The 24,329-nt window shown below is 37.2% G+C and overlaps 2 protein-coding genes across 2 annotated transcripts; one reads left to right on the forward strand and one right to left on the reverse strand.

Moving 5' to 3' along the window:
* The first annotated feature begins 443 nt into the window (after nucleotides 1–443).
* LOC123656829 (serine-threonine kinase receptor-associated protein) lies at nucleotides 444–8,825 on the forward strand. The gene is made up of 8 exons (XM_045592450.1): nucleotides 444–558; nucleotides 1,733–1,867; nucleotides 2,806–2,964; nucleotides 4,160–4,281; nucleotides 5,221–5,302; nucleotides 5,595–5,762; nucleotides 6,123–6,326; nucleotides 8,559–8,825. Exons 1-7 carry the CDS (start codon nucleotides 444–446, stop codon nucleotides 6,311–6,313), a joined length of 972 nt encoding a protein of 323 aa, XP_045448406.1. The 3' UTR covers nucleotides 6,314–6,326; nucleotides 8,559–8,825.
* A 2,206-nt stretch (nucleotides 8,826–11,031) lies between these two features.
* Nucleotides 11,032–23,218, reverse strand: LOC123657088 (heme peroxidase 2). Its single transcript, XM_045592675.1, has 18 exons — nucleotides 23,007–23,218; nucleotides 22,464–22,601; nucleotides 22,138–22,367; nucleotides 21,923–22,048; nucleotides 21,647–21,799; nucleotides 21,245–21,420; nucleotides 20,791–20,926; nucleotides 20,413–20,684; nucleotides 19,941–20,114; nucleotides 19,417–19,593; nucleotides 16,925–17,128; nucleotides 14,750–14,992; nucleotides 14,483–14,667; nucleotides 14,123–14,391; nucleotides 13,557–13,706; nucleotides 13,007–13,153; nucleotides 12,091–12,247; nucleotides 11,032–11,342 (listed from the first exon to the last, which is right to left on the reverse strand). The coding sequence occupies exons 1-18, from the start codon at nucleotides 23,115–23,117 to the stop codon at nucleotides 11,157–11,159; spliced, it is 3,234 nt and encodes a 1,077-aa protein (XP_045448631.1). The 5' UTR covers nucleotides 23,118–23,218; the 3' UTR covers nucleotides 11,032–11,156.
* Nucleotides 23,219–24,329: the final 1,111 nt, after the last annotated feature.

Genomic DNA, 24,329 nt, shown 5'->3' on the forward strand with positions numbered 1-24,329 from the left:
TTAGCGGGTAGGGAACTATTTTTATTAACACTGTTGCACGACGTCACGAAACGTATTAAAATAATCGAGATTATGCTAACAATATAATCTCCTCATTTTTTGAAGTCGGTTGAAAAATAAAGTTGAAATTGAAACTTGAAAGTGCGACATTTATCTAATAAGTAAAATAATAACCTGAAAAAAAGTTACTATGTACATAAAATGCGTCCGTTGTTTATATTTATTTCGTAGAGATGAAATTATGAAATTCTTAAAATGAATATCATTTATAACGTGTTATTATTGTTAATAATATTGTACAAGCTTGTAGCAACACCACAGTGCATGTTACCGTCAGTCGATTGTCAACATTCAGAACGATCGGACTCATTAGGTTAATTTTTAAAATAACTAGTTTTATTTTGCAAAAGTACAACAAACTCAAACATTTTAATACAAAAAAAATGACAACTTTCAAACAAGTTCCTCTCACGTGTGGTGGCCATACTAGACCAGTTGTGCATTTGGACTTCAGTGACGTTACAAAAGATGGATATTTTTTGATATCGGCTTGCAAAGGTAAGTTTAACAATTGCTTTGCACTCGGGCTGCCCTTTTGCCTTGGCCCACATGTAGGTGGAAGACTCGCAAGTGTGTTTGGGCGTATTTATTTTGAATTTACGTGACAGATGTTAAGCGTGAAGGGATATTCGAAAGGCCTTCACTTTTTTTATTTTTATTTTCAATAGTAGTTTCGAACAAAGTAATTTCTATAGAAACTAAACGACCTCCCCTTTCCGGACATGCAGGAAGTACCTTGAGGTTCTGCTTGTTTATTTCCTCGCGGCGGTAGCTTACCTTGATCGGAAACTTGTGCTTTTTATTGTAACTTGGACACGACTTACATTCTTATTGCAAATACGAAATAGTTCGACAGTTGAATTATTATTTCTTTCCTGTGCAGCTTATTGACATTTCTCTGATACGGTCTGGGTCACCTTGCATTTCCTCAAGGTGCAATTGGGCTCTTGACATTAATGCTTTAACATAGTAAGTTAAGTAAACATCAGTTACTTTCATTGTCTTACAAGGAAATTCTTTTAAGTATTTGTAATAATATAATTAATGTGTCATTGGCTTTGTTATAATGGTTGACCTTACTAAGTCTCATGGTAAAAACAGATGGTGTGTTAATAAAACCTTATATATATTAAGTATTATTCTATTTATAATTATCATCTGTTTACACAATATTAAATATATGCTAAAAACATAGAATATTACTTCCGATAAACTAATTTTATCATTATAAATAAAATAATATAGAATTTGGAACTAATTGATAAAACAAGCTATTAAATTTATATTTTTATTTTGACTATTCCTATTTCTGTCATATTATATTTTATTTGTCTTAATTATTTATTTACTTATTTATTTTGTATTCTTACATTAACAACTTAGAAATAAATAATAATAATAACTAGATAATCTATAAATTGTCTTATTTTTTCAGTTATTATAATGATTTTGCAAGAAGTATATTTAAAAAATAATATATAAACATAGGACAACAAAATTGTGAAAAAGTTTTATTAATGAAAAATAACATTTTTAAACTTCTGTTAAATTCTTCTATGTGTTTATTTGTACCCATAATTCATAATAACCTTGCTTATAGTAAATGTTTCCCTTCATTGTATTTCAAAGTCACTATTACTACATGCACATGTAACAATATGTTCTCCTGTAGATGGCAAGCCTATGTTACGGCAAGGTGAAACTGGAGATTGGATTGGAACTTTTGAAGGCCACAAGGGTGCTGTGTGGGGGGTAGCTTTGACACAAAACGCTAATTTAGCAGCTAGTGGAGCCGCTGATTTTACAGGTTTGTTGAATTTATTTCAAAATAATTGTTTATTAAGTTGTAAGTTACGTATTTTAACAAAATTAATTAATACTAGCAATACCCGTGCAAATAATTCGCACTAAATAAAAAAAAAATTAACGACTGTCAATCATGTTGACGTTGTTTCAGAATTAAAGCTTTCATATATATAATTAGTTGTTGATGCTGATAGAGCAAGCAATTATCTATAAAGTGATATATAATTTTTTCTAAAAAGGGAGGCAAACATCTTAACCTTAGCATATTAATATATATCGACTGTCCCTACGTACAGTATCGAAACTGAAAATTTTCTATTTTTTTATTGCATAAAAAAACTACTTCTTATGTATATTTTTTTTAAAGAAAAAAGAGAAAATACTGTAAAATACACATAAAATCACATTTTTCATGAGCTTATACTCAATATCGATACTTAACAAATCATTCAGCGTAAAAAATGTAAAGTGCCTTTTTTCAATTTCGATATTATATGTAGGAACAGCCGATATGATTTTTGGAGTGTGTTAGTTTCTTTAATTAGTTTCACAAAATGTAATAAATAAGCAATTCAGATTACCTGTATGAATCCAAACTTAATAAATGTAGAAATTTTGGGATGAAAATGGCATTTTAATGCAAAACTTTAACTCAAAGTGATTTCTATAAATATTAGCCATTATTAGCAAATAGATCAATCTATATTAAATTTATCAGGGCAGGCGGGTCGGTCACTAACCCGCCTGCCCAGCGTGGTGGCTATGGGCAACACACATGAGTTCACTCCATTTTGGCGCGAAGTTTTAGAGGTCTATGTCCAGAAGTGGACTGCGATAGGCTGAAGTGAGTGAGTGAGTGAGTGATATTAAATTTATTGTAAAAAAACACATCAAAAACTCTTAAATTTAATTTATTTATGTATCCTTATATTTTTCCAGCAAAATTATGGGATGCACACTACGGTGAAGTGGTCCACACCTTTGACCATGAACACATAGTGAAAAGCGTCAACTTCAATGCTGATGATACACTTTTGTTGACTGCGAGCAATGAGAAAATCATTCGAGTGTTTGACCTTAACAAGCCAGATGCTGGAGGTAAGTTGGTTTTTAAATTTCTTTTATTGTTTAAGTAACAATTCGTTGAATAGGACACTTAAGTATCGTACATATTTGGAAATCTGAATTATTAAGAAACTATTAAATTAAGTTTATAGTTTTTTTTTAAGTACGTACAGACAGAACAGTATAGAATAGCAGCGAGTAGAAGGGAATATAAGTTACACACATTACGGGTTTATATAATAAATAAATATATATTTTAAAACATACACGGTTGTCTGTTCCTATGGTAAGCATAATGCTTGTGCTACAGGGAACAGCTGACCGTTATAGCAATTTTTTTTTATAAATGTACATAAAAATAATACGTATATAAATATAAAAATACACATTTTACACCCACATTACACCCAAATTCATGTGGGAATCAAACTCGCAACCCATGGAACAGAAAACAGTGCCACTACAAACTGTGCCAACGGGCTAGTCTTACTTTATTATACCATAGAATAATAATCAATAAATGATAAGAGGTCACCCATTACTAATGTGATATTTTTTAATAATTTAAAACATTTTTTTTTAAAATAAATGCAGGCTATGCCTTATTACAGCTATTGTAGTAGCAGCTGCTAAATTAATACTTATGTCAAAAATAAGTATTAATAGATATGATAGAAAACATGCCGTCTGTTTGTAGAAATAATTAGATAATAATAAATAGCCCTTTTATTATATAATTGTGGCACATCAGTCACACTGGTTTGTGGCTGTTGCGCTGGCAGTTGTGGGTTCGATCTCCGCACACGACAAACATTTGTATTGGTCATACAGATGTTTGCTGTGGTCTGGGTGTTTGTTCAGTCCTTGTGGGTCTCCCCACCGAGTCTCGGAAAGCATGTTAAGCCGTCTTTCCCGGTTTTTATCATTTACACCTGATAGAGATCGTTACTCATTGGAGCAGCGTGGTGAATTAAGCTCTGATCCATCTCCTACATGGGGAAGGAGGCCTATGCTCAGCTGTGGGATATTACAGGCTGAAGCATTCTTACATGACATGATTTTTTGGAACTCATCCACCCTCCGAACCTCTTGTGATTAATAGAAGATCTGTAAAAAAATTCAAAATATATTAAAAAGAAAACTGAATTAATTAATTGATAAAAAATAGTATTTTGTGTGAATTTCCTGTAGAGACAAAACTTAATTTGTATTTTCTTACATTTTCTAGCCCTTGAAAAGATAAGTGCGCACACAAGCAGTATAAGGCATGCTGTTTTCTTGCACAACTCGCGTATAGTGAGCGTAAGCGATGATCTTACGATGCGTGTATGGGACCGCACGAGTGGCCAGGTAAGGTTTCACTATAATAATTACAAATTACATAGAAGCATATTTTATATGTTTATGAATAAAACTTTTTAAAAGATTCAACTTAGTTTGTACTTCTAATTTAATAAATTTTAAAAAAGTTGTATATTGTAAATTATTAAAAAGTAATTTATCGTCAAATATAACAATATGAAAATTGTGGAAAAGTGATTTAAACTAATTTTGAAAAATATCTCCTGATCTATTCTGCTGGTGCCTTTAAGTGTTTTTTGTGTTTTATTGTTATATCTTGTGTGACATGCAGATAATACATTAAAACAGTATTTTTTTTTAAATATTTAATTTTATTTACTTATTTAATATTAAATAATAGGAAAAGCTTTTTATTTTTTGTAGTTTTAGTTTAAAAGTTGTATTTTTTAGGGTTCCGTACCTCAAAAGGAAAAAACGGAACCCTTATAAGATCACTGTCGTCCGTCTGTCTCTCAAGACTCTTTTTCTCAGGAACTCGTGGAGGTATCAAGCTGAAATTTACATCAAATACTCAAATCTACTGTCCCTTAGAGCTGTGAAAAAATCAAATTTCTAAGCCAACGCAATCAAAAAAATACAGTGTGCTGTAAATTTTCGACACATACAAAGGAATCAAAGCATACAGGGTACTTCCTGTGAACTCAGAATCTTGAATTTCGGTACAAAGCAAAGTCTTATAGCATAGATAAAGGAAATATTGCGAAATGCATAAATTTTTAGTTATGTCATATAATATAAATATTTTTTTTTTTTTTTGTATGGAACCCTCGCGAGTCTGATTCGCACTTGGCCGTTTTTTTAATTTATTTAATACAGAAGTATCAACGCCATAACAGATATAATAATAAATAAAAAAATATAAATAATAGATACAAACATAATATATGTATATAAATTTATTTAAATGAATAATTTTGTCAATTTCAGGAGGTCCATAAAATTGAGTTCCCAATGACACCAAATAGTTTGGAGCTGTCAAGAGACGGTGCAGTTTTGACTGTAGCACATGGTAAAAAATAAAAGAATTTTTTTGGGGAATGTCCATAAAATACATTTGGTAACAACAAAAAAGGTTTTTTTTTGGAAAGTATGACGAGGCATGGCAATGAAAAACTAAAACATTAATGGGGGAGGACCAGCTTTTTGTGAGCTAATCTGTTAAGGTTTTACGAAAAGTGTGACTGTTACATTAGTGACAAAAGTTTTCAAACAGTAAAATTCGTCATGTATTTTGTGGACGGCCTTTATGTATAAAGTAAAAATAAAAATTCAAATTAGTAATCACTCAAATGTGTTTCCAGGTACAAATGTTTCATTCTACTCATCAGATACGATGCGTAAAATGCGCGAGTTCCCCGTACCTACTAAATGTTACTCAGCTTCGTTGGCTCCCAGTCGGGCAACGTTTGTATGCGGCGGCGAGGATCTCAAGGTGTACAAGTTCGACTACAACACTGGCACTGAACTTGGTAAGTTACATTTCAGCCTGTAATATTCCACTACTGGGCATAGGCCTCTTTCCCTACTTAATCCACCACGCGGCTCCAATGCGGATTAAATTAGGTAATAATATCATAAGATAATAGATTTGGTAGGTTAAATTGGGATATATTTTTTTATGCACCTAGGTCGGTAAACAAGCATACAGTTCACCCGATTGTAATGCAAAACCGTAGCGTTGCAAAAAAAACAATGTATGTGATGTTTGGGTTTGGGAAAGGGGGTAGTACAACCTCACCAAATAGCATCAAGGGGGTTAGGGATTTAAAAATTTGTTACAAAACATTATTTGATTAATGGACGAACCCTAACTAACGTTGACTTTCCAGAGTCGAACAAGGGCCACTTCGGGCCCGTGCACTGCGTGCGCTGGTCGCCGGACGGCGAGCTGTACGGGACGGGCTCGGAGGACGGCACGGTGCGGCTGTGGCAGGCGGTGCCGGGCCGCGTGTACGGGCTGTGGCGGCGCTCCTGCGACCTGCCGCTCGCCAACGGGTTCAAGGAGGTCGCCGCCAACTGACCGCCCGCCGACCGTGAGTTACTGACGCACCCGCACTACTGCTCTAACTCGACACCGGCCCGGAGGACGGCACGGTGCGGCTGTGGCAGGCGGTGCCGGGCCGCGTGTACGGGCTGTGGCGGCGCTCCTGCGACCTGCCGCTCGCCAACGGGTTCAAGGAGGTCGCCGCCAACTGACCGCCCGCCGACCGTGAGTTACTGACGCACCCGCACTACTGCTCTAACTCGACACCGGCCCGGAGGACGGCACGGTGCGGCTGTGGCAGGCGGTGCCGGGCCGCGTGTACGGGCTGTGGCGGCGCTCCTGCGACCTGCCGCTCGCCAACGGGTTCAAGGAGGTCGCCGCCAACTGACCGCCCGCCGACCGTGAGTTACTGACGCACCCGCACTACTGCTCTAACTCGACACCGGCCCGGAGGACGGCACGGTGCGGCTGTGGCAGGCGGTGCCGGGCCGCGTGTACGGGCTGTGGCGGCGCTCCTGCGACCTGCCGCTCGCCAACGGGTTCAAGGAGGTCGCCGCCAACTGACCGCCCGCCGACCGTGAGTTACTGACGCACCCGCACTACTGCTCTAACTCGACACCGGCCCGGAGGACGGCACGGTGCGGCTGTGGCAGGCGGTGCCGGGCCGCGTGTACGGGCTGTGGCGGCGCTCCTGCGACCTGCCGCTCGCCAACGGGTTCAAGGAGGTCGCCGCCAACTGACCGCCCGCCGACCGTGAGTTACTGACGCACCCGCACTACTGCTCTAACTCGACACCGGCCCGGAGGACGGCACGGTGCGGCTGTGGCAGGCGGTGCCGGGCCGCGTGTACGGGCTGTGGCGGCGCTCCTGCGACCTGCCGCTCGCCAACGGGTTCAAGGAGGTCGCCGCCAACTGACCGCCCGCCGACCGTGAGTTACTGACGCACCCGCACTACTGCTCTAACTCGACACCGGCCCGGAGGACGGCACGGTGCGGCTGTGGCAGGCGGTGCCGGGCCGCGTGTACGGGCTGTGGCGGCGCTCCTGCGACCTGCCGCTCGCCAACGGGTTCAAGGAGGTCGCCGCCAACTGACCGCCCGCCGACCGTGAGTTACTGACGCACCCGCACTACTGCTCTAACTCGACACCGGCCCGGAGGACGGCACGGTGCGGCTGTGGCAGGCGGTGCCGGGCCGCGTGTACGGGCTGTGGCGGCGCTCCTGCGACCTGCCGCTCGCCAACGGGTTCAAGGAGGTCGCCGCCAACTGACCGCCCGCCGACCGTGAGTTACTGACGCACCCGCACTACTGCTCTAACTCGACACCGGCCCGGAGGACGGCACGGTGCGGCTGTGGCAGGCGGTGCCGGGCCGCGTGTACGGGCTGTGGCGGCGCTCCTGCGACCTGCCGCTCGCCAACGGGTTCAAGGAGGTCGCCGCCAACTGACCGCCCGCCGACCGTGAGTTACTGACGCACCCGCACTACTGCTCTAACTCGACACCGGCCCGGAGGACGGCACGGTGCGGCTGTGGCAGGCGGTGCCGGGCCGCGTGTACGGGCTGTGGCGGCGCTCCTGCGACCTGCCGCTCGCCAACGGGTTCAAGGAGGTCGCCGCCAACTGACCGCCCGCCGACCGTGAGTTACTGACGCACCCGCACTACTGCTCTAACTCGACACCGGCCCGGAGGACGGCACGGTGCGGCTGTGGCAGGCGGTGCCGGGCCGCGTGTACGGGCTGTGGCGGCGCTCCTGCGACCTGCCGCTCGCCAACGGGTTCAAGGAGGTCGCCGCCAACTGACCGCCCGCCGACCGTGAGTTACTGACGCACCCGCACTACTGCTCTAACTCGACACCGGCCCGGAGGACGGCACGGTGCGGCTGTGGCAGGCGGTGCCGGGCCGCGTGTACGGGCTGTGGCGGCGCTCCTGCGACCTGCCGCTCGCCAACGGGTTCAAGGAGGTCGCCGCCAACTGACCGCCCGCCGACCGTGAGTTACTGACGCACCCGCACTACTGCTCTAACTCGACACCGGCCCGGAGGACGGCAAAAAATTTAATATTAACTCATACAGACGCTAATGCTATTGTTTGACACCAGATTCCATTATTTACATAAATTGTTTTTCGATTTTTAAAAGTAGTTTAAAGATAAACCTGTTTTAATTATGAATTTTTTAAATAGTAACATTAAAAAAAAAAACAGTAAAAGTCATCAAGTCAACTTCATGATTAATATTGCAGCCTGGAGATTGTCACAATATTAAACATACTTTTTCTATTTCAGAAATAAAGAAAATTGAGAATGTGCAATCAAAATTAAGCGCTTGGTATTACGATGTACGAACCAAAGGTACTTCTCCAGGCCAAGTGCTTGTTTATTAACAAGCGCGGGATGATAATCAAGACTTTGAAACGATTGTCCAATGTTTTGTGTTGTTTATTTTTACCGCAACACTACTTTTTATACTCAAATGCAATGTATTTATTGTATAAAGAAACTTAAATAGACTTGATAATATTATGAAACGAAATAAAGTGATTTGTAAATAAATATAACTTAATTTTTTTTGTACCTACTTTTATATACTACTTTAAAAAAATTACGGTTTTTAATAACGTAAGTATATAATTATATAAATGAAACACTTATTTTGACTATTTCTCATATTTTATTTTAAATTTACTATTATTTTTAAGACTAAGTAAAAAATAATTATACCAATAATTTACAAAAACTTAACATTAGATAGATAACTAGGCAGTGAGTAATATTTTACAAAGGACTATATTTTTTATTAAATTATTTTATTATTTTATTTGCTCTCTACTTTGCTTGCTAATGGTAACATTGCTGGTAAAGTTTTGTTAAAAATAACCTTATTGTTACATGGTTGTGATATTTGAGACACTTATATAATATACTTAAATTATTTTGTATCATATCATTTTTTTAAATTAAAGCTTAAGATGGCCGTAAATGCGCATGTCAGGTATTTATCACTTAGTTGAATTGAGATTAACGATAATTACAGTTTATTCACGTTAATAAAATAATAAGTCATCGCTGTCACTGATCTCAGCCACGCCCGTTAATCAATTAAATCGTGGAATTTAGAACGCGTGATCAAATCGACCAGTTGAAATAACTCCTTTAGAAAGGCGTTAATTTACTACAATATCATATGACTCACTATTTCCTTAAAGCGAATGGACTTGACTTGGCATGTGTTGATGTTTTTACTAATGTTTATTATTATTTTATTTATTTGAAAAATGATGTACGTTTATCGTTCCGTTTCATGCGCAAACAATTTATTTATGACCATTTTTATATATTTTTCTATATCATAATTTATTACATTTCATACAAAAATCTGTCATTCAACTACATTTTCAAAAATATTTTATACATAATAAACGCTTTTGTGAAAATAACAATCATCCTAATAATACTAATTCGTCGTAATAACAAATATTTCACTAAATTTAAAGTATAAATTGTAGCTATGACGGAAACATGACAAGTTATCGTACACTCACACCACTGGGCTTATGTCACATTTTTTATCACATTTACAGCGACCGGCGCGGATCTTGAGCGCTTGGCAACGAAGTGGGGATTGCTTTGCGCATCGTACAGGGATCGCTAACATTTTATTAATCGGTGTTCACTGTACTTCAATCTCAAGCTAAAGGTTTTATTTCATGAGATTAAAATGATTTAAAAAAATATTGAAATTAAAATAAAAGAACCGCTCAAGATCCGCGTCGATATCTATACCACAAATCATAAATGTATCGTGAATAGATCGAGTAAACAGTTTTAAAGACTACGCTGCTGTCAATTAAGCGAAAAAATTCAGCTAGTTAGGAAGAGACACGTAATCCTTCAGCTCAGGAAGATAGGTAACCTCCAAAACAGGATTATGGCGATTTATTTGAACACAGCGAGCTCGTATACCCGTCCTATTTATTTATTTTTTTAAATGATCGCCAACAGATGATACACAATATTTATTTACAAAACAATACACAGAAAATCCTCGATTACCGTTCTCATCCATTTATAGGCACCAAAAACAATTTGAATGATGAATAACATGATATATGAAAAAATGAAAATAAATTAAGAGCAAGGTTTATGAGACAAATAAAAAGGTTAACACTAAATCTAGATACAGTAATGTCCTTTTAAAACTACACAAGTTGTTACTGAAAATGTTCAAATACATTGACATATTCTTATCTATAATAATATTATAAAGCTGAAGAGTTTGTTTCTACGTGCTAATCTCAAGAACTACTGGTCGGATTAGAATTTTTTTTTGTGTTAGATAGCCCATTTATGTAGAAAGGCTATATAATATTTCAGTACCTCTTTTTTCTTGAATTAACGTGGCTGAAACCGCGGCGCACATTAACCAAGACAATTAAACCAAGGTTGGTCTTGTGTGGTGGGGACACAGAACAGTCTGTATTTGTCTTATATGTATAACTGTCACTTGACAGTAAGTAGTCCTAAACATTTTTGAATATCATATCAAAAATTGACCGCTCCAGCGGGATTCGAACCCGCGTCTCCGACTGACCGTGTCGGCCCTCTAGCCAATTAAGCTATGGAAAGTATTAAGCTATGGAGACGCGGGTTCGAATCCCGCTGGAGCGGTCAATTTTTGATATGATATTCAAAAATGTTTAGAATTCCTAATGTGTGGGTAACACAAAAATAAAATCGTACATAGTAAGTAGTCCTATTTGCGTGTATCTATCACTCGGCGATAAGTGGCCCCATTTATAGGTATAGCTATCACTCGGGGGTAAATGGCTCTATGTGTACGTGTAGCTATCACTTGGGGGTAAATGATCCCATTTATGACGTGCATCACTTGGCGATGAAGGGCGTCAAGTCTGGGAACTTGAAGTTGAGGTGCGGTCTCCTCGGGGCGCGCTGCTGGGCGGGCGCGGCGCCGCACTGCGCCGTGCACACGTCGTCGCGCAGCACCGCCTCGCGCGGCCACTCGCGCCGCAGCTGGGCGCAGTCCGTGATGCGGAGCGACGCGCACTGGGCCTGGGCCAAATGAATCCTCTTTAGGAAATTGTAACAGTGTAGTGTGTTTATTAGGAACGAGCCGACCCGTGCCCACTTCGTTTGGCGTTCATTATTATTATATTAACCAAATAATATACTTTAAAGAACTAATTTTATAGCACTTAAATAAATAATATGTTACTCCAACGCCATCTATCAAAAATCGAGAAAACGTCGTCGATAGACTAAAATAAGACTAAATTAATAACGTCGAAAGACTAATAAATTGTTTTCTAATAGCGATAGATGGCGCTAGTTTATTTACCATTTTGATATTATATTTTAATCTTTTTCTTATTTACTGAATTTTTGTTCAATTACAATAAAATATAGCCTATGTCACTCCTGAATAGTGTAGGTTTCTGTTAGTGAAAGAATTTTCACGATCGGATCAGTATTTGCGAAGATTAGCCCCTACATACAAACAAAGTTATAAACTTTACCTCTTTATAATATTAGTATAGATAGGTTGAAATGAGATAAATCGACTACATTTGCACAAAATCCGATAGTTGAAATGATCAGATTTGTATATCAAATAGGTTCTAGGAAATATCAATTATTTTATTTATATTATTATTTGTTCTTATTTACTATGGTATTTAAGGTAGGCATAAAAATCGAAAAAAAATATAAAAAAAAACCCAATTTTAGAAGGTGAGAACAAAATTTGAAGTATTGAACTAGGGATAGAAATAAGAAAATAAAAGAAATGAAGAAACGTTACCCCTTCGGCGGTACAGATGCAAGAAGTACAGGGAGACGGGAAGGCTGAATCGCCGAGTGGAACAGAACGGCCGGCGATTAGACAACCCTGTGTTGAACTCTCGCGCCACGCTGAGAGATCCAGCTTAGGCAGTGACGCACAAGGAACACGTGGATTTCTGCAACAAGTTAATAAATACATATGTATAACATTTTTTGTACTATAAAGGTAAAAACAAGCGTACGGTGCACCTGATGGTAAGCGATTACCGTAGCTTATAGACGCTGCCACACCCGGAACATGGCAAGCGCGTTGCCAACCCTACCTCCGACGGTCTCCAGTAGCTCTGATCACCTTATTCCCCACAGGAACGCAACACTACTTGATATCAGTATAATTTAGCTGTGACCTTCTGCAAGGTTGAGATAATTCCCTAGTTGGTCTGCCCTATATTTTGAGCAAAATATTCTACTGTGCCTACCTCAGTACTTACATATAATTAAGAATCATTTTATGTCATAAAATTAGTACCTCTAATATCATAAAATGAGTACATTTCTTAATAATCAAATTTTTATGCAAAAATTAAAAAAAAAAATTGTTTTATTTTTGAAGTGAAACCTCTTTAGTCGCATCAGGTTAAATTTTGTACGGATGAAACGCAATCATAATAATATTAGCTTCACGAGGATGTGCAACGTTTTTGTCGAACATCAGAGCCATCTAGCGTGTATTATAGAAACTACAAAGGTTGTTACATTAATATCGATAGTATTACATTGCGAACTAACTAGATGGCTCTGGAACGGAAATCTAAAGCTTTAGATTTGTATAAATTTAAACGAGACTTAAAAATTAGTTTGCCAAAGAAGTTTCACTTCTGACATGTGTACTTTTTAGCACGCACTTTTGTTTTTAAAAGCGTTTGTTTACTTACAGGAAATTACTAGGGAGGTCAAAAGTAGCGCGCTGTATATCACTGGGGATATCGAAGTTGTCGCACAACACCTTTGAAAGAGTCGATTTTCGAATTTCCGAAAGCTGTTGCTCTGTGAACCGAGCTGCCCTATTGTCATTCTCATACCTATAACAAAAAAAGGAAATACAAAAATCGTTGTGTAGCTTGATTTTTATAATAATAAGAATAATGATTTAGCCTGTAACAACCCACAGCTGGGCATAAGCTTCTTTCTCCCTCTAAGAGAATGGTCGGAACTTAATCCAACACGCTGCTCCAATGTGGCTTGGTGGATATATTCCCTACCATGAATAACGATTGCTATCAGGTGTACATGATAGCAACCGGGATCGACAGGCTAACGTGCTCTTCGAGCCACGATGGGGAGACCCACAGGGACAGACAATCTGCTGGTAACAAATATTTGTACAACTACAAATATCCATACCGAGCGGGAATCAAACCAACAATCGTTGGTGTGTGACACCAGAGTGACGCAAAGATTCAAATTTTTTGTACAATATTTTACCAAAAACGATCGCATTTTCTGAGTTGTCGGAATTGAATAGCGATGATGCAAGCGAAGGTGGGCCCGACTAGACCACCCTGCAGAGGACGTTCGCTCATACCGCCCGGGAAAAGATCGATGTCATCCACTGTCGCGTATATCCTCTTGAATCTGTAATGTTAAATTACGAGTATATACAGTAATGTATTAATTATCTTAATACTACAACTTTCCTCATGCAATTGCGTTGAATTATGCTTACTGATCGCTCGACATAAATGCTTGTCTAAATCAATTATAACTGAAATCAATAACATAACAACATAACAATACACTTTGTTGTACACCAAAACAGAAATAATACATATCAGATTGATTTTAACAAAGTATCATAAGGTACAAAGGGCGGCCTTATCGCTGAAAAGCGATCTCTTCCAGGCAACCTAGGGGTAGAGGAGATGGTGTTGTGTCGGTGTAGGTGTACAAATTGTCAAATCAATGAGAGATAAATGAATCAATCTAAGAGAAAGGAAAATGAAATCAATGTAAGGGAAAGGAAAGAGAAAGTGTCCCTTTCAAATAATTACCTGGCAATAACTTCGTCCGGAATCTCTCTAGCCAAGTCTTCGAAAGTAGTAGCCCTCTTAAGATTGCACAATGCTCTGTAATTGTTATAGCTCGGAATTCCGTGGTCTCTAGCTCTTTGGATGTTGAGGGCGATTAAGTCCACTCCAGAGAAAGGTATGCGACGATCTTCGAACAAATGATTTGTGACTTCTCCTGTGATAAATTGGTCGAGAGTTTCCATTGGAGTCGACGCTAGACCGCGTATGAGTTCGTCAACCATTGGTGGATGCTGGAACAAAATAAATATTTAATTTGATAATTACTTAATCCGTTAGATAGGTAATAGTGCGATTTCTGGAGAACTTATATTAAATATTTACGTTCATAAACATATCAGGTCTGAAGAAACCATCTCTGAGCAGTATGGGTGGATCGACTGGCTGGTAATTTGGTGACAAACGAGGTAAATGCGGTCTCAAAAGCGAATGTCCAAATCGGAAAGCTGCGCTAGCGAACTCGGTCACGATAGCAGGGTTGCAAGTAGGAGAGTATTCCTTATAGTATCCTGCAAAATAATTATTTTTTATTAGCAATTGTTAATACCTAAAAACTTAAAATTAAAAATTAGTACCAATGTTTTATTCTACCTGAAGGTAACAGTTTAAGTCCATAAAGGTTAACAGCGTTCCAAGATAACAATCGAGGCAGGAATTCGTTGTAAATGATGTGTGAAAATTCAGCGGCAACTATACGACGCGCGTGTTCAAAGAGCAAATCGGCATCCCAGTGGGGGTTGACGCCGCGTAACCCTTCGACCACTCGGTTGTGCTCGCGGAGGAAGATGGTGTGTATGGCTGTTAGACCTGGCTGTTCGGATGCTCTGCCGTCACCTGCGAACACGTTTAAATACACAGTTTAAGAATAATAATGACAATAACGTATTCTTTATTATACACCACAATTTTTTTATAATAAATAGAAAAAGTACAAGAGGCGGTATCACTACATAGTATAAAACAAAGTCGCTTTCTCTGTCCCTGCACATGTATGTATGCTTAAATCTTTAAAACTACGCAACGGATTTTGATGCGGTTCTTTTTAATAGATAGATTGATTCAAGAGAAAGGTTTATATATATAATAACGTCCATTAAATAGTGGAGAAATACTGGTATTTTTGAGTTTTCTAATGTTATATCGTAAATAATTATTATTTTTTCGCTTAAATTGCAAACGCAGGCTGAACCCTACGAGATTTATCAAAATAATGTACTAAGTATTGTACACATTAAAAAGGTCTACAGAAAACTCCGCGACGGTATATACCTATCTCTTATGGATATCCCACAATAACATTTTTTGTCATTTACTTTTTACGACAAATAATGGCTAATTTTCGAAGCGATTTTAACCAATACAGCATTAATCCTTATCCAATTAAATACCTTAAATATATTTTTTATTTAATATAGATCTATATGACCCTTTACAGCATATGATTTAAATGAATATTTTCGAAGATATTACAGATTTAAAAATCGCGGTACGTAGCGTTTGCGGCGGTTCCGGCCGGCTTTTACTCTAAGTTAACGCGTGCGGGCCACGGGCAGTAATGAATAAATCAAAACTACTGGATCGATTTTAATCATTTTTTCAGTGAATGACATACCCGTGCGAAGCCGGAGTGGGTCGCTAATTATTGTATAAAGCAATTTCTACCTAGGTTGCCTAACCTTTGAATAGAGACTAAAAAAAGAATTTAGCAAGTAGTTGTATAGAAACAGAATGTGTATAAATGAATATAAACCATTAATAAATATCATAGTTAGAATATATATAACTAGGTATAAGTATTACATCGGGCCATAACTGTTCACATTAAACAATTATTCTATATGTGAAATATATATATATATACACACAGTTACTTGGTTAAAGGGATGGATATTGCCCTTTTTGTGTAAAAAAGTTTTTCATATATATATACTCGTAATATCCCTTAGCTTTCTGGACTAGCATCTCATGTCACTATAGTATAAATACAACATAAGTCTAAGGGCCAGTTTCACCAGTACCCGGCAGTAAAAAGTTTTTGATTCATTATTCTTTTTTACCATCGAATTCTACGATATTTACGAGATATTTTTATTCGCATATATTAATCTTAATGTTGCAGTTTATGAATTGAGGAGAACAAGGTCCTACTGGGCTGTCAAAGTCTATTTGTATCGTTACCCGTCAAATAGCGTCATCCACAAGTGGTGAAACACACCTTCAGCGTTATACTTTATAACTAATTTCGAGAAAATATAAATAAATATATGTTTTGGTACCAACATATAGCTTTAAACTAGTTATTCGGTTTAACTCACTTTTACGAGTTTGTATCATCGTAACATCGTAATGTTTATAGCTGATAGAATGTCATTTCTTAATAAGATTGAACCAGTATTCAATTGATATATTTATAATATTAAGTATAATCTATATATTACTACATGAAGCAAAAACTTTGTACCCCTTTTTACGAAAATTACGCGGACAGCGTGTACAAAATTTTGCACAAATTTTAATTATACATAAAAAATATAATAAGTCAATTAAAAAAAAATTACACACACTATCATATATTTGACACACACGCATATATACTCTTTTGTTTATTAATATGTAGAAGTATAGTCTTTGACAACAGAACCTTAATAATATTCAAACACAATTTAAATTAATTATGGTCGAGTTTCGACCACCGAGCGACCACTAGTGTTTATAATTATAATTTATCATTTAAATTCAATTTTAAATATAAGTACAACCACTTACCAGCAATGAAACAATAGCCGCTAGGTGCTTTACATTCTGGGTGGCTGTCTGACCGTGGCAACAACTCTCTGCCGTTGATAGGGTTGGCGGTGGCGTTCAGTCGGCCGTTGAAACCTCGCAGCTTACGAACGATGCAAGGGTTTTCTCCATAGATCACGGAAGCGTCAAGAAAGGCTGTGTTCTGGTTAACTTGTTCACGGGGACCTGGATACAATAAAGTACTATTATTTTAAATATAAATCTTCATCTGATTTAGGACAAAATATATAATTCACTAGCTGCGATCCGCGGTTTAATCCGCGTTAATTTAAAGAAAAAACGTACTAAAATATTATATAAGCCTACCTCGGTAAAAGTACTCACCAAAACAAACGTAACTGTTCGATTCGAACCAGTAGCTCCTATGATAACATATATGTTCCTATATATGATAACTAGCAAATAGGTAAATATAGACATAGATAAGAAAATGAATAAAATGTTCAGAAATTATGAATGAATGAATGATGAGTGATCAAAGAGTATTTGTAAGGAAGAAAACCGTCAGCGTCGGACCACGACCTAGTTTTACTAGGCAGTCACAGAACTGTCGTAGTTTGTATGACAAATCGCCTGTGGTATTAATATAATTATAATGCATGTTTAACAAAAGGCATGGGCATTTTAAGCCCGTGGATGTAAATAAAAAAAAAGTAGTTAGTGAGATTAGCGCGCCCAAACAAATAAATAACCAAGCAAAAAAATTCTTCACCTCCTAATTATAATATATAATATAAGTATAAATTACTTTAAATTATTAATTTACTGTAAATTATATTTTATCTAGTCAATTTCTATAGAAAAAAAAAACGAGAGATTCAAACGATATTATAGAACTTACGGCACATAGATATAGTAAAAAAAAAATAGATAATGCGCGGCCTTTGTTGTTAGTGAAGCCACAAAACTCGGCTCCTTCAAGTAAATACACGCGCTCACGCACACATATGCATCAAACTACGCTCATTTTCGTTAGTATGTCACGAGGCTTCATACAGTAACTTTGCTTATAAAATGCCGTCTTGTGTGATTAAATGGTGCAAAAACAATACCAAAGTAAACAAAAAATCTGAAGGAATATCGTTTCACACGTAAGTACATATAAAACTTTAAATTTATTGTTATTCCAAAATAATATTGAGATCATTCGGAACTTATAATTTCAATGTCACGAAATGACGTACCACGGGAGTGTTGCCAGTAGTTCTTTTTTTCAATACCCCAAAATGTGGGTAAGTAAAATGTACGCAATCAGAAAAATAATTAAGTAAAAAGTAGACATAGTTATTGTTTTTTTTTCTCGTGTTATTTTATGTTACATAAATTGAAAATAAAAAAATCAAAATATATTTATGAATTATTAAGTCGTTTGTTTTGTGTTTTAACTTTTTACAATTTTTGAGTAAACTAGGTACCCATATTTTACTATCAAATTTCATGGTTTTAGGTTTCCAACGAATATTTTAATAAGAGGTGAATGGTTAGCGGCTGTAAGACTGAGAAAATGACCACGATTATGCTGGCCATGCGCATAAAGTCAATTTAATACGATTAGTGATTGAAAAATATTTGAACATAAGACTACATCATATTAGTAAAATGCAAACAATGACGATGGCTCTGAGTTCTAAGCGACAAAAATTTAAAAAACTTATACAACATAAAGGATTCTAGGTTTAAGAAAAATAGTTAAAGAAAAACCGACTGCAAACTGAAAAGAGATAAACAGAGGGGATAGGAAGTGTCCATTCATACGATTATCTTACGAATATATTTTTTTATTATTCTACCGATTTTTTGTTTTATTTTTAGTAAATTTATTTAAAACTATAAACAGGTTTTTATTTTCTCATACCCATTTTACCTATATTAAATTAATTGTTTAATAAAAATTTTAGGGACTTTTTTTAAAAGGTGTCAACACTTCACTCACTCACACATCTTTAAAAAAGTGGCTTCACTTTTCTGTTCTAGGTGCGTTATCTACCTTTTTTTACTTGATCTATGTTACGGCATAATTTTTTTAAATTATGAACGATGATATAAATTATGACGAATCTGATTAAATTTTAAAATAATCACTTAATTAAATATTTAAAAATACTGTGTCCTAAGAATTTTGCTGCTCGCTTAATGGTTTAAATTTAACCTAACTGTGGGTACGGCTAAATCTATGAGTTACTTATAACTATTATTTTTGTTCAGTTTTTAGTGAGGTAGAATCTTACAGAAAATTACAGCAAAATAACACTGCTTTCAATTAGCGCTGTGTTTCTGTGGCGAGTAAAGTGGCCAGAGCTCCTGGGGAGGGTCAGGGGTTGAGGGTTGGTAACGCACTTTCGATGCTCTGGTTGCTGGTGTCTATAGGCTACGGTAACCGCTGACTATCGCGTGGGCCGACTTTTTTGCCGACCTAATCGTATAAAAAATGAAACAGGTTTGAGATGTCTAACCCAATTGCTGCTGTCCCGGTAAGCTCCTCATGAACGGGAAGCAGAGACGCTCGCCTGAGGTAATGTTTACTTCGGGGTAGTAGTGGTCGCCGCGCGGCACCGGGAACGGGTTACACTCGGGGTGAACAGTACGCGGCGAGTCGCACGATCTACAATCTGGTATTGATTCGTGGAAACCTGGAAAGTAAAGCATTATGAGTCATATTCATGGCTCATTAAAAATAAACCTTAACATAAAGATATAAGAACTTCTTTATTAAAATAAAGGTTTTCCAAAATATTGACTACAAGAACACGTGTCAAGCTGCTAAAGTCAAACATGTGGAGTAAAAGCCCATCGTATTGGATCTTGGCTACAATTAGAAATCTGTATCCATTACACATAACACACAAATGTACGGACAAAATTTGGGAACTGAAATAAATGGGATAATAGGATTCTATTCTAGATTGTCTATATTATTATTTTCTGCCGATTGTCCATCTAGAAAAATGAATTTCAGTACAAAGTATAATTGATTTACCTTTGTGGATTGGTGTCATAGTGAGCTCGTGATCAAGAAACTGCGCGAACTGCATAACCATCAACGTATATCGAGTATGGAGATTTGAAATATCAGGATGAATGACAGTAGAGACAACACGGGGTGAGGGTAGAGGTGTCCCAGTTACTGAGTTAATTCTGGGACGGCTTACACCTGAAATAATTGGTAAGATAAAACAAAAAGGAATCCAATTTTTAAAAAAAATTCATATTCTACTCGGCGGTGACAGAAATTATACGTACGGCATGAGACTTGCATGTCATGAAATATTTCATAAATTCTAATTCGTGCTAAATAGCGTGGTTAATTACAATTTTATCTTTCTTTGCAATATTATTACAAAAGTGTTTAGTTACTAAGATAAAGTTCTCCCCTCTTTCACATAAAAAGAGATCCTTGCTGCGAGATGCCTGAGATATTATATTATATGTAAAGTAAAATTTGAAATTACCGTCTTCATAAACTGGAGGCAATAACCGCGCGAATGTTGTCAAACTTTTGCCCAAATTAGGGTTACGTAGATTGTTGCAGTACCCAGTATAAGATCTAAACGGGCTGTCTGGATCACAGCTTCCGCTATCGTCGCACTGAGGTTCAATAATTGGTCCGATTTGATCTTGTCCAAGGAAACTGCTTACATCGACAGATTGTAAAGAATCTACAAAGTCGTTGGATGAACCAAAACCAAGCGAATCGTCAAAAATCTGTCGCTTTCGGCGGCGTCTGTGAAATTGAAGTTTAAAATTTATTTTCGTTTTTTAACTGTTTATTTCATTTTTTTATTAAATATGCAATGACTACACATAAATATATATTCAAATTTCCTTACCCATTAACAGAATTTAAAAGTTCATTGGTCGCAAATTCAAAAAACAACGATGTATTGGCGAGTTTCAAAGCGTATTTGTTTGCTTTAGAGAACGAAGCGGCTGTTCCGACCGGAGACTTAGGATCTGCTCCTCCATCTGTGAATTATTTATTAAGTAGACGTAGCTATCACAGTTAAAATTGTGCCATTTCATTATATTTCAATACCTAAATTGTAGAGATCATAGATAAACAATAAACGCCTTACACTTTGTCAGGGATCCGGAAATACACACAATACAAAGAACAAACTCCCAGACCACAGCAAACATCTGTATGGCCATTATAAATGTTTGCCGTCAGTGGGGATCGAACACGCGACCGCCATTCCTTATTAGTTACTTTAGTGTTATTTATGACTACAGTTTAATGAGCTAATTTGTATATTTTTGTATTTGTGAAAGGTTTAAACTCACGAGCTTCCCACAACATGTATTCTAGTTTCTTTCTATCCGCCATTTCCTGTTTGGCCTTTTGCAGAGCTGTAGCAAGCATGTCTTGTGACAGTCGTTCAGCTGCCTTAGCGCCGTTCTCATCGCGCCATGCGGATAACTCGATACGATTGTGCTGGGAGCATTCTTGTGCTGCGTTCCTAAAACCGACAATAAATTACATTATAATCTTAGTATTGTTAAATGAAATGATATAAAATTATTTGTTTAACCAAAAGGTGCTACTCACTTGACGAATGTAAAAAAAAACTACATAAAAAAATAAAAGGGTCGTGGTAGGAAGTAACTAACAATTTAAAAATTGCTACTATTTGAAATGTGTATCCAGTTTTATATAATAATAAAAAAAAAACCTAGAAAACTTACAAATAGGGATCTTCCTTGACGAAAGCTTTAGGTTGTACGTTGTCCAGAGAGTCATCAGAGGCGCACAAAAGTCCAGCAAGTGACACTTTTCTGATGGCCGCCAGTTGTTCAAGAGAAAATGAGGACGGTGGAATGTCATTTTCGTACCAGAATCTGATCAAGAAACCAAGAAAATGTTTTAAAACATAAGTATCATAAAACAAAACATCAAATAAAATTGTGTCCGTGTCATATCCTTCATGTAGACTATTCATAAATTATTGAAAATACACTTACCTGTCACTTTTTTTTAGATTTGCGAATTGCATCGCCAGAACACACGCCAACGTAGACCCAATAACGGCACCAGAAGCCGGTTTTTCCATTACTCCCGCTACCATGAGTTCAATATCGTCAGCGTTTCTGAAATCAAATTAAGTATTTCGTCAAACATCTCTAATATCCGTTGTTATTTACCTGAGTTCAGTACTTTTTTATAGAAACAGACATACCTGTACATGTCAGCCATCATTTCTTGGTGAGTTCTATCAAAGCCTAGTTTTTCGAAGTCAGCGTATGATTTTACATTAGCCATTGGATCACACATGCGTAAAACTTTCAAATATGATGGTACACCATGATCACGGGCGCGGCTAAGGTCCCATTGCGCTGATGGCAGAAATCTAGACACTGGATGTGCACTTGTCTTTACGAGATCTTTCAGCGTTACAGTCGTGTTTATCTAAAATTATACGTTTATCAGTTTTTCTTCTTTATATAATCTAACTTGGGTTGGTCCTTTATATTGAAACAGGTGTTGAGTTTAAAAATACCTTACCAGTTTTTCATTCATCATTGCTGTGAAAATGGGAGCAACAGAAACGAGTTCAGTGTAAGAACCGGCGCGATTGGAGCTCGAATATCCACGCCAGAATCCAAGAGAAGTCAATTTCAGTTCAGCTTTTGCCATTCCCACCTGAAAATATTTTTTTTTACTATATCATTGTTTTAGTGACGTATTATAACTCTTCGTATTTTCTATTCACGCACATCGTACAAAGCTGGGGATTCGGCTACAATCAGGACAAAATGTGTTTTATAATTCCTTTATAGAAGTAGAGGCATAAATGTTATGGTACAATACAGTACAAGATGTTATGGTTCAATGTTGACTAATATAATACAAGTAGTAATGAAATGAAATGAAATGAAATGAAAACATTTATTTCTTCGTAAGGTGATATACACATTTAACGAAAGTCAAAATAATTTCATTTACAAAAATAATAATACAAATTATAAAAAAAAACTCGACAATAATAAAGGAATATACTTTTTATATTTATTCTTGTGTTTTATTTAGTAAATGCTTATTGCTCACCTCTCCTAATAATACTGGGAGAAATTCATTGTAAGTAATATGTTGAATAATCGCAGCTATCACTCGACGAGCTTCCAAAAACAGCGCGTTGTCCTCCCAGAAAGGGTTCATAGAGTACAATTCGCCAGCAACGCGGTTGTGCTCCGCCAGAAGCGTTTTGTAAAGCGGCGCGGCGGGTGAACCATCATTGCATCTAAAGAGATAAATGTTGAGAACATTTAGTTTAATTAAAAACTTAATTTATCTTTAATATCTTTGAAATGATATTCGTTAAAAAAGTTTTCAAACTAATCTTTATTAAGTCATCAAACATTAATAGTCCATAAACATTATACCTATCGATAATGCTCTCCAAAAGAGGTTTAATAAAGACATATTTTTGATATTCTCAAAGTAGCAATGGTATTTTTTCCTTCAAAAACATTTGAGTTTTATCATCATGTAGGAGAATGATCAGAGCTTAATCTAACACACTGCTCCGATGCGGGTTGGCCAATATATTCTCTACTATGAGTAACGATCGCTATCTGGTGTACATGATAACAACCGGGACCGACGGCTTAACGTGCTCTCTGAGGCACGGTGGGGAGACCCGCAAGGACTGCACAAACACCCAGACCACGGCAAACATCTGTATGGCCAATACAAAAGTTTGTCATGTGTAGCGATCGAACCCGCAACCACTAGCGCAACAGTCACTAACCAGTGCTGTGACCGTTGCGCCATATTGTGAATATTAATAGACATAAACTCGATTGTTCATAAGATTACAGAAGTTTCAAGAAGGCGCGATTTGTATTGCTATTTGATACGTGAGTTAGAACAGTTCGTGGCGGAATGCAAATTATGTGATGGTTCGATTGCCCTTCTTTGCATACAATCCGTATTTGTGACGACACGATGGAATTCCACTTCTATCATCGTTACACAAATCAGTTTGACTTCCAAGTTTGTTTGGTTTAGTACCTAATCCTATTTTTTTAAATTTAAGATCATTTTGAGACAAATCTGCAACTTGCTTAAGATTATTTTTATTCATATAAAGCTAAAAGATATATTTTCAATAGAAAACAAGGGGTCGCTAGGTCGATTGCCTAAGATATGTACCTACATACTATGTTGGCCTATAGTTCAAGGCCCAATTAGGAAAATAAATTCCAAAGCTTATTAAAGTTATTTTTTTCTTAAGAATTGTGCTTATTTTAATATCTTAAAACTGATTTTAAGTTGTACTACTATTAAAGATGTTTAAAAATATTGTTAGATACTCTTTTATCTTAACAGTCAACACGCCTTATTGAACAGTTAGCCTGTAAATTTCTT

The sequence above is a fragment of the Melitaea cinxia genome, chromosome 10, assembly GCF_905220565.1.
Source record: "Melitaea cinxia chromosome 10, ilMelCinx1.1, whole genome shotgun sequence".
In the NCBI taxonomy this organism is placed as follows: domain Eukaryota; kingdom Metazoa; phylum Arthropoda; class Insecta; order Lepidoptera; family Nymphalidae; genus Melitaea; species Melitaea cinxia.

What these genes read in the sequence shown, in the direction of transcription:
- LOC123656829 (XM_045592450.1), top strand. Translation starts at nt 444, where the DNA reads ATGACAACTTTCAAACAAGTTCCTCTCACGTGTGGTGGCCATACTAGA. An exon ending in GGGACCGCACGAGTGGCCAG is followed by an intron (nt 4,282 to 5,220) that starts GTAAGGTTTCAC and finishes TGTCAATTTCAG; the next exon opens with GAGGTCCATAAAATTGAGTT. An exon ending in CAACACTGGCACTGAACTTG is followed by an intron (nt 5,763 to 6,122) that starts GTAAGTTACATT and finishes TTGACTTTCCAG; the next exon opens with AGTCGAACAAGGGCCACTTC.
- LOC123657088 (XM_045592675.1), bottom strand. Translation starts at nt 23,117, where the DNA reads ATGAACCCTTTCTGGGAGGACAACGCGCTGTTTTTGGAAGCTCGTCGA. An exon ending in GACCTGATATGTTTATGAAC is followed by an intron (nt 14,392 to 14,482) that starts GTAAATATTTAA and finishes ATTTTGTTCCAG; the next exon opens with CATCCACCAATGGTTGACGA. An exon ending in GACCTCCCTAGTAATTTCCT is followed by an intron (nt 12,248 to 13,006) that starts GTAAGTAAACAA and finishes AACTTGTTGCAG; the next exon opens with AAATCCACGTGTTCCTTGTG.